We start from the raw sequence: 10,884 nt of genomic DNA on the forward strand, positions 1-10,884 counted from the left end.
ATACTTAAGAGCACCTTCATCTCAGGTATCTAGAATCATTGGGGAAAAAGTACATCAAGATAAAGAGAATCGAATTTTAATAAACAAAAACAATATAAGAGTATCCTAATAATGGACCTCTTCAGCAGTAATTTCATTGTTTTTTAATGCAATAAGCCATAAATCAGGTACTTCTTTCGCTGCAGGAAACAAAAAAGAAAAACAGATGCTCGTATCAATTGAAACAATATTTCACGATCATCAGAAACTAAAAACATAATCAGGTTTTAGTGTGCGCAATAGATAGCATACCTTCAGCAGTTTTGTCTTCTCATTTTTCTGTTTTCACTTCTTCTGGTGCACCTTCAACTTCAACCACACCAGTGACAATCTCATATCGCTGTTTTATGTGAACAATGCGATAGGAAAGCAGAAAACCATTAGTGTCAGTTACTTATAATCATACGACAGAGAGAAGTCTTGTTAAACTTGTATTAGTCATCTTAGGAAAGCAGAAAAACATCAATATATCAGTTATAAGCATGTGGGAATACAAAAAGAAGTAAAGAACACTCAACACTATTAACATATAAGTAAGTAGCAACGCATAGAAGTATTTTTAATCAAACTTTTATTAGTTGAGGTTTCATGTGATGATAGAATCAAAGACCATTTGCATTACCTTGGTATAGAAAGGCTGATACAATTTCTGATATTTAGCTTCTAGTGCTGCTCTCTGACTCTCCTCGAAGAACTTTGCTTCGATTTCATCATGTTGGTTCTACAGTGCAAAACTGAATTAAGGAATCAGATATAACTCTGGACTCCCCCAAAATGTAATCAGAGCCAACGATTTCAAACCAAATGCAAAATGAGATTGTGTTAGAAAACAGAGAAAACAAAAAAACTTTAATGTTTTACTGCCCAAAAGAGATGAAGTAATGCACGTGAAAACAACTCCAATCTCTGGGATTATTCCACACTTCGTCTCCTCCAACAGTTTTCTCTTCCTTCCATCCAATCAAATTTTAACGGAAGAAATCGATCTACCGGTGGAGTTTGAGGAGATGGTGTCACCCGAAAACGCTAATTGGATATCCGACCTGATCAATACCGACTATGGAAGCTTCACCATCCAAGGTCCTGGTTTCTCTTGGCCCGTTCACCAACCTCTTGGCGTTTTTTCTAACTCCAGGACTGTGTGTTGGACTGAGTGTGTACGCCGGAGATTCACCGGGAAGGATGTCTCCGATTTTTAAGTCGGCGGTTTTGGCGAAGTATTACGGCGAGAAGAAAAGACGACAGAAAGAGAAGAAAAAAAGAGAGAACACAGACGAAGTGCAGCGTTTTGGAAGCGGGACAGGTGTCGCGACGTCAGGTTTCGAATTAGTGATGTGGACGCTGAGGTGGCTTCACGAGGAGGGAGTAAACCCTCTTTTATATATAAAGAGATGATGATTAATAGGCAAATGTTTATTTTCATTAAAAAAAACAAGTCTGTGTAAAGAGTGTCTCTTTCGAAAACGACGATCCCAAATCAGACTCCTCTCTTGCACTTCCGTCCCCGACAACGTCTTTTCCGTCACAGCCGCATTTCGTCACCTCCAACCCAGTTCGCCGTTGTCTCTGTCGTTCAAGAGGAACCCTAAATCCGATTTCGCCTCTGTCAAATCCGCCGGTAATTGAAAGTGTAAGTCCTAAATCTATGCAATTCTAAGTTTTTATGACATATTCTTAACATGTATTCTCATTCCATCGAGTAATCGGTTTTTGTTTTTAATTTTGCTATTCACTGTTTATTTTTGTTAGCTCTAGTTTCCAGTTCGATAACTCCTTCAAGTTTGAATACAAAAGATCGGTTCTGGGTTTTTCATAAGTTTGAGTATGCTTTTTGATACCTATTTTAATTTATTTTTATTTTTACAAATGCATGTTGCCTCTTTGATTGCGGTTTACGCCAACTGGGGGCTTACAAAGGTTAGAGGCATCCGATGGGGATGGGCTGGAGTGTGGCTATACAGTATTGTAACATACTTCCCATAAGACATTTTCAAGTTTGCTATTAGATACATCTTGATGGAAAGGCTTGGCTCAATTTGTTTGAGAACAAGACTGCTTTCACAAGTAAAAAAGATTATAAAAAAAAAAAAAAGAGAGGGAGAGAGAGAGAGAGGCTCAATGGGCACTTGCTCAAAGGACACTTCACGGTTGGTAGCCAAAAGAAGCTGTTATACAGAATTGTCTGAGAGCGCAGAGCAAGCCAAGAGAGGAACTGAGATAGCTAGGTAATATAAGCCTTTATCTCAGTCTTCAAATAGATACATGTTCTTTGTTTGCAATTAAAACACTTTACCGAATGTTTTATTAGTTGACAAAAAGAAACTGAATGTTTTATATGTTAACAACAGGCTTAGGAAGCTGCACCCACTCTGGGGACATGTGGAATCAGTAGTGGGTCTAGTTACAAAGTCATGGTCTCCACCTTTTTTATCGAAACTTTATAGAATCTGAATTGGATTGAAGCAGGACTTTCAGTGTAACGGAGGTTGGACTGTTCGAGGACGATAGCTTCTGAAGCAAGAAACAGCTCCAGGCAAATTCTTGAGCAGACAGAGCTTCTTGAAATTGGTGTAGATTACTATGGTTTCTGATAATGTTCGTGGGTATAGTTACAAAGTTAAGAAGCAGTGATTTAGTTTGTTTCCAATCACTTCTGTTTTGTGTTTGGTCCATTAGTAAACTTTCAAGTAGTGAAAAGGTTAAAAGTCTGGTATGTACTCAGTTTTGACAATGGAATTTTGTTCCAGTTCAGAGTAAACTGTTTGGTCAAGGTTTAAGAACAAGTTTTGGTTTGGTATAACGTACAAGAAACACATTTGTGTCCTTTATAAGTTCTCACGTACCTTATTTCGAATCCTAATTAGTCAATAAGAAACTTTGCTTCAATTAACCACTAGATGACTACAAAATCTGTGTTGAATTTGGAAAACGGTTAAACAAAAACAAAGCCTCTACTAGGGCTTATAATGCCAAGTCATTTATCAATCTTTTCTTAACCAAGTTTGATTAAACCTTTTTGTTCATCATCCTCGTCTACAGAACGGTGAAGGAGAGACAATGTCAATGTTTATAAGTTGTTTAATTTGAGATTGAGAGTATCAAAGTAAATCGAGTTTAATTCAACATTAAATTAAATTTTGGTTTACTCAAACCCAGATTTCTGTGGAAATATCTACCACTTCGTAAATAAAAAAAATCTGCTACAAATTTAAATCGTATATATAATTATGCCATAAAAGTTTAAATCTAACAAAAAAAATCTATCATTTATAGAAAATTTGTTGCATCATATGACAGACATATCTCAAAAAATCTATTTTCCAATCAAAATCGGACAATCAACTCTATCGAATGAACAAATCTGCTATATCATTTAGCAGATATATTTCAAAAAAAAAAACTGTTTTCAAATAAATAGGGTAATCAATTATGTCGTATGAAAAAATCTCCCGTTTTTAAGAAAGTCTGTCACCACACTACTGTCAGATTTATTTTTCTAAACAGATCTTATAGATAAGCTTAATATTTGATAGATTTATTTTTTGGAAACAAATCTGCCGTCGATCACTTTGTGAGGGTAATTTTGTAATTCATTTTGTTTGCTATAACTATACAAAAGGGCAGTTTAGATCAGAAAAAAATTCTAATAATTTTTTAAAAATATGAGTTATTCTAAGTAAACTTCCCAAAAAAAAATATACGACACTTTTTCTGTTTTTATATGTTTGAATGTTAAGAGGTCAAACCGAATCTGAAATATGCTGAAGTCTTTATCAATGAGCAGAATAGACAAAGACTGATCAGAAAAGTTTAAAGTACTTATAAAATGCATATTTCTCGAAACATAATAATACACATATTAACATGCAAATATTTCATCAATATAGTTCAATGATTATTTGATGAGGAAAACGCGCATGAGTGATTTTCGCATAACACTATTGGTTTAACATACTATTGGCAGACCACACATATTTTGGGAAGTGTTCATGGTACATGAGAAACCAAAAATATAATGTTACCGATGAATAAATAAATATTTTCAATTAGATTCTTAAACTGATGTATTAGCTGGGCTTAGATTTAAGTTGATGCTTAAAGTCGCGTTATGCTCTTTAGCAAAATGGGATTGCAAGATCTCTTGTAATCAAACTTTCATTGCATTATTGCTAATGATATTTACATTTTTATCAAAAAAAGTATTAGATTCTTGGTTTGTAAGAGTATCAGTATTATGTAATATCTTCTCAAAGTATCTAATAGGTATATTATTAATAATTTTAATATAATTTAGTTAATAACTAAAAATTGAATATAGAAAAACATATATGAAAGAATATTTCACAACTGTTTGAGGTTTTAAAAGAGCTTCCGTTTTCAAAACATATATCTCCGCTTTGCGTATGAATGGCTCAATAATATCTACGGCCGTTCCGGTAAAGAGGGTTTTGGTTGCTTCGAAGTTCGAAGGGAACTCTCGGCTTCGACAGCGCAATGACATGATGTAGCGAGGGTGAATTGAGAAGTTCGGTTTCAACTGTGCATCATTTGTCTTTTGTGGTTCTAGTTAAGCTTTTAGTTGGTTTAATCCTTTATGCTTAGCTTTCGAGCATTGAATCGTTGTTGTGTTGTTTGTTCTAGTTGTTTTAACTTGCCTCCCATGTGTGGACTTAAGTTTCACGTATACCACCATCTTTGTAATTGTGTTCAGCTTATAATCAAAATCCTTCTGAGTTCTGAGGAAAAGAAAAAAGCTTGTACATTGTCAAATCGTTATAATATAAAATTCTCAATGCTTGTGGGCTCTCTTAAGAGAATTTGTTCAGTGTGATATAAAATTGTCGTTGGTCAGGCTAATTTGGTTGAAATGAAATGACTAATTATTTAAATTTTGAATAAAGAATTAGAATTTTAAATTCGTTATCAGTTTAATGAGATTGAAAATCATTTTTTTGAATAATTATTTTTTGTTTGACATAGTTTCTTTAATAAATGAACATATTTGTGTATATAAACCCACAAACTGTTGTTTTCATAGCATGTTTTTATTGATAATAGAATTATTATATAAGATTTTCAGAAGAATTAATAATAACAACAACAAATATTTCCAGTGCCTTTAGGATCTTTCGCACATCGTCCTTCAGCCGTTTTTGGGAGCGCCCACGTTTCACAATCAACTTTACAATGGCCCTCGGAGATTCACGGACCTCTGGAGTGGTACTTTCCTGGGGGAATGTCTTTAATAAGAATGAGAAAATCAGTAATGATCATTGGTTTACTTTACTTTTCTAAAAAATATGTGAGTGATGTTTAGCTTTATACAAGATATATATGAAAAATATATATATATGTTATAAAAAATCAAAATAAAACTGTAATTTATAACAAAACGAGAGATAGAGATTGAGAAGAATTATATATAAAACTAGGGCTGGTCCGCCCTATGGGGGATGATAATTTGAAAATAATTTAAATAGTTAGAGTAAATATTTAATATAAATTTTATACTTTATAAAATATTATACGATGAATGAGTAACATTTTGATTATTTTATCCTATGTATAATAAATGTTTAGTAAATTATTTGTATGTTTTAATAAATGTTTGGATAATTTGATAATTTTATTCTTTGCATTATGAATTAGTAACATTTTTATAAATATTACAAGATGAACATGTTTATTATCCTATGTATAATAAATGTGTAGTAAATTATTTTTAAGTTTTAAAATTAAATTTATTGATAATTTTAACATGTCTATATTCGAACTTTTTTTTTTCTGCGCCTTCTAATTTCCATCTAATAGGCAATGGACTGTCTAAATATGTTAAATATTAAAGCCTCACACTATATCATGTAAACAAATTTCTGCATCTGTCTAAAGTAGAAGCATAGCTCGCATCTTCGACCAATATTATTACGAAGACATGTAATAGCAGCTCTTATCTCGTGGTAAGTCGTTGTGTAAACTGGGAGTCTCGCAACAGCAATTCCATGAAGCGGAATTTTAATTTGCCTCCAGCATCAGTCTAATTTAATTGGAGACTCCCTCCAGCCAAGCATGTCGAGGTAGGCACGACCGACAGCTTGCTCACCTCTGCACAACATGATGATGTCGTATAAGTAAACACCATATACATAATAAACATATGCCGACAATCGTAAATGGTACATGCCATCGATTGCGTTGTCGTTTCGAAAATATTCATGAATTCCTCGCACGTAGTGTGTTTGGATGTTACCGCTAGCAAGACATTGATCCATAAGATTATGGAAACGGTCGATAGACAATGGAGAAACTGTATGAGTCTGGAGGTCCAGGACTCCAGGTCCTTGAAAATGGAGCTTGAAAACTACTCCCAATAGGCTGCTGCTGGTTTTGACTGCCGATAAGACTCGAAAACGTCCCAAAATTCTCATGTAAGGCCAGGTCAGTACCATGGGAGTCCATGGGATTTGGCATCAAAGTTCTCTGGGAGTCCAGGTCAGTACCATGGGAGTCCATGGGATTTGGCATCAAATGACTTAATAAGTTGAGATTTGGCATCAAAGTTCTCTCTTATGAACAAAATGTTTGGCAAATTCAAAAGGTTAAAAATGACAAATTTTATTTAAATATGAATTATTTTATAATAAAAAAATCTATTGCTAGTAAACTTGTGATTATAAAATGTATTTTGAAATTTACTGTTATTTAAAAATATTTTAAATAATAGATTTGAGAAAAAATTAATAGTTTTGAAGTGTTTTAATGAAGTTTTATAGTTAAAAACAGTAAAAACTAAATCTCATAGTTTTACTTTGAAGAATTCCAGAGTGATCTAATTAAAATCATAGTATATTTCACAAAGTGCAGTGCAGTGAGTGCATCATCTTATGATGATATCAAGGAAGAACTATGGATCATCTTCTGATGTTTCTTAGGCTTTGGTATCATTTTCTTATGATTTTATTAGAAGGGTCAATCATCTCATTGATAATTAGTTTTGATAATTAGCACAATATGTGTAAACTAATGTGTGCAGTCTCTTCACTAACATCTTCCAATTTGGTAATAAACCAATCCTGGAGAGAAAATGTGAAAGCTCTGGTGGTCATGTGCAGTGAAAATCTGGTGCGGTGCGGATTCGAACTCGGATTCTTTGGGGATCCACAGAACGCTTTGACCACTCGACTACAGAAGCATGGTTAAAAACTGTTGTGGGTAAACATTTTATATTGACTGACCCCACTCCAAAAAGCCTCGCATTCAGAAAAATTCTATTAGTACCGTAGAAACCTGTAGGCCATCCGTGGACATAATTTTTTTGGAGAGGTTTCAGTACTACCCCGCTGACAGAAAGTCGAACTCGCGACCTCTGGCAGTCGTGTGGGAGAATCTCATTGAAAACACTAGGCCATCAATGATATTTTCATCTTCCAGTCATCAATGATATTTTCATCTTCCATTTTCGTTTTTGTCACGTTGAATAAGACTTGGATATTGGTACAAGTCTTTAAATATTCTTTCGCGTCGTGTATTTAGATATGCGTGCTCTTCACTAGCATTGATTTACGATATGAACCCTGATTTTTGCTAGTTATCTAAGAGTTTCAGAGAACAATTAAAAACACTAGTACACACAATTAAGAACACGGAACAACACTTGCGAGCACGTAATTAACGTCAGACAACTTTTCAAGTGTTAGAAGTAGTTTTCATTTCCCAAATAAAAAGATTCGCTAGTCTTCAGAGAAATAAGACATCAGGTTGAGCTTGGTTAGAAATGGACCAGAGAACGTAATCCATATATATTATTTGAGAAACATTAAAACTTCTTTTCGTAGCCACGTGTTATCACTATGATGATTTTTAAAATCAGCAGAAAAATATGTTGGTCCATCTAATTATATAATAAGCTTTTTATTAAACTAACCATAAATTTATTATTAACGTTCTTTATAATTTCTTTAAATAAAAATTATGGAATTATCTACTGCGGCTAAAATATATATTGCAATTAATAATTTTGAATAATAAAGATTTGATAAAAATTAGTGTATCTTCTATCATACTTGTTTAATTTTAAACTATTAAACTAAATTAAACAACCACAATAACCATATAATAAAAATTTAGATTTTTCTGTATATGTTATATTTCGAATTTTGAAAAATAGCTATAAATTACTAAAACTGTTAAAAGTCTCACATTCAAAATTTGTGATCCATGGTTTAAATTTTTTGTTATAACAAAATACAAATAATTACAAAATCATATAAGTAAAAAGTCAAATTTAATTAATTATTAAGATTGATATATATATATATATTGTTTTAAACCATATCAAATACATAAATATTTTAGTTTCGAAATTTAATTTAAACAACTTTTTTTATAAAAGTTTTGAATGAACATTGACAACTTAATTTTAAAAAAATTATAAATTACTAAAAGTATTAATCACACAATGAAAATTTTGTTATCAGTAAATCAAAGTTTTTAATATAAAAGATACAAATGATAAAAAAAAAAATCATATGAGTAGAAATCATCATTTAATAAACATTAGTATTAAAAATATAATATTTATGTTGATATCATTTAAAATTTAATTACATATCCTATCAAATAGAAAAAAAAATATTGTTTGGATTAATAAAATTGATTTAATTATATGTTCGCACCAAATTAATTATATATGTTAGTTAATGACTTCTAATTATTCAATATATACTTATTATTTCATGTAAAAACATATAATATATATAATTATTTATATATATAATGTCTTAACCTAGTTAATGTATAATATACCGAAGCAAACACCAACTGAATAAGTACCAAGAATATTAACAGTTAATAGAGAAAAAAAAAAGATGATTGTTTTTTCAGAAAATAATAGAGATTCTAGTAGTGTCTCAAAGGTGGCAAAATGAGGAGTTTTCATTCACCCAACAACATTTAAACACAATCACAAAGACAACAAAAGATTCAGAGGTTTGTCACCAGATTTGGTGTTCCCTTCGAAGGTTTCTAGACAATGGGAGGATACTGCTTGGACTGCAGCTTAACCCTTTTCTTGTACTCAACTGCATCCTGCAAAATTGAATCTCATCAGAATAAAGTTCGCAATCAGAAACCATGCTGCTGCCATAAGCGTTTATCGGGTTGTTTGTTGCTGAGAGAGTACCTGAATGAAGAGATGATAACCATCAGTCTGTGCAGGGTCAGCAGGATTAGGCGTGTCAAGTAAATCCTGAATACCGACGAGAATCTGCTTCACAGTGATGGCTGGTCTCCACCCCTATCAACATAACCATATCAACAGAGAACTTGAGGATGATGATTTGGTCATGGAGAAAAATGTAAAGAAAAGAGTACTTACGGAATCCTCGTTAAGGATGGAGAGACAGACGGTTCCAGATGGATAGACATTAGGGTGGAAAAAGCCTGGTGGGAATTTGCATTTGGGAGGCTTGCTCGGATAGTCCTCGCTGAAGTGCATCGTTAATGGAAAGAATCCACCTTCCCAATCAGTCTGCAGTGTCAAGTAAATTCACTATGAACAATATGGTTCAAAATCAAGAACGTAAGGTTCAGATTGTTTTATTTTCTAGACCAAAATTCATAAACACGAAATCCAGATCATCACAAGTGAAGATAAAGCTACTAACATTCACAACGAATTCACCTTCACAATCAGTCTGCAGTGTACTGTTAACTTAGCTATGAACAATACTAAAAGAATGATTAACCATAAACCAGGTCGAAAAGCTAAGCAAGCTACAAATCAGAGACATCTTCAAGAACACATTTTTATACACCAGTTCAGAACATCAAAAGCAACGAAAAAAAAAACAATCTTTCAATTGTTCTATGTTCAAACAAAGGAATAAGCCCAAATAGGAGAAACAAACAGCAAACACAAAGAAGAAAGGGAAGAACTTTAAAGACTTAAAAGCATCAGAACACGAACAGCACAGACTTAACAGAAGAAAACCAGAGATATTAACAGTAGCGATGAAACCTAACTTTCACCATTTGACACACATAAGTAAACACCAGGCAAAGGTAAAAGGAAACAGATGAACCCCAATTTCACGTTTGTCAAAGCTGTTTATAAACTTACACCGGCTTTACCAGGGATAGTGCAATGCCACACCATTAGATTCACAGACCCATCGGGCCCAGTCTCAGGCTTCGCCACAAAACCCTAATTTCACCATCAAAAAGTACAATTAGATAACCCTAAACACATGCCCAAGGATCAAAATTTGAAATTGGAGAAGAAAAACACGAACATGAGGATGATTCTTCCTCCACGATTTCCTCTCCTCCGCCAAACGACCACGAGCGATTCCACTAGCCATCTCTCTGCTTCTCTCTCTCTTTACAATATCTGCTTCTCTCTCTCTCTCTCTCTCTCTCTCTCTCTCTCTGAAGCTCGCCAATCAATCTCGCTCTCTATAGCTCCATATAAATCGAAGACGACGAAGAACTGAAGTTACAGATTTGCCCCTTTGGTAGTCGGAGAATCGTACGGTCCAGATTTCGCGGCGAATATAATGTCCTTTCGTCCTACTTCCTTTGCTCCTTTAATTTAATTGACCGGTCAATTATTCAATAAATAAATAAAAAAGGAAAAAAAGCTTACAGAAGAAGTCAATGGACAGCGTAAAACCTACGCGAGGATAACCCAATAAATCTACCAAAAGATTCTCTCTCCCTACCATAATCTATTAACCTGTCCCATTTTTCACGTGGCCCATAAAAGCAACTTAGGGCCCATTTACTTCTTGTGTTCTTCAGCTCCCTTCAATTATCCTCCCTAGTTTTGAATCTATTGGTGGGTGGTGG

At 33.5% G+C, this 10,884-nt stretch overlaps 1 protein-coding gene and 1 long non-coding RNA gene across 2 annotated transcripts; both read right to left on the minus strand.

Moving 5' to 3' along the window:
* Positions 1-9: 9 nt before the first annotated feature.
* On the minus strand, positions 10-832 carry LOC106299797. Its single transcript, XR_001261882.1, has 3 exons — positions 662-832; positions 292-379; positions 10-29 (listed from the first exon to the last, which is right to left on the minus strand). It is a non-coding gene; the product is annotated as an uncharacterized LOC106299797 (long non-coding RNA).
* An 8,008-nt stretch (positions 833-8,840) lies between these two features.
* On the minus strand, positions 8,841-10,586 carry LOC106296880 (SUMO-conjugating enzyme SCE1). The gene is made up of 5 exons (XM_013733121.1): positions 10,329-10,586; positions 10,157-10,240; positions 9,413-9,565; positions 9,218-9,331; positions 8,841-9,123 (listed from the first exon to the last, which is right to left on the minus strand). Exons 1-5 carry the CDS (start codon positions 10,395-10,397, stop codon positions 9,061-9,063), a joined length of 483 nt encoding a protein of 160 aa, XP_013588575.1. The 5' UTR covers positions 10,398-10,586; the 3' UTR covers positions 8,841-9,060.
* Positions 10,587-10,884: the final 298 nt, after the last annotated feature.

The sequence above is a fragment of the Brassica oleracea genome, chromosome C6, assembly GCF_000695525.1.
Source record: "Brassica oleracea var. oleracea cultivar TO1000 chromosome C6, BOL, whole genome shotgun sequence".
Classification (NCBI taxonomy): domain Eukaryota; kingdom Viridiplantae; phylum Streptophyta; class Magnoliopsida; order Brassicales; family Brassicaceae; genus Brassica; species Brassica oleracea.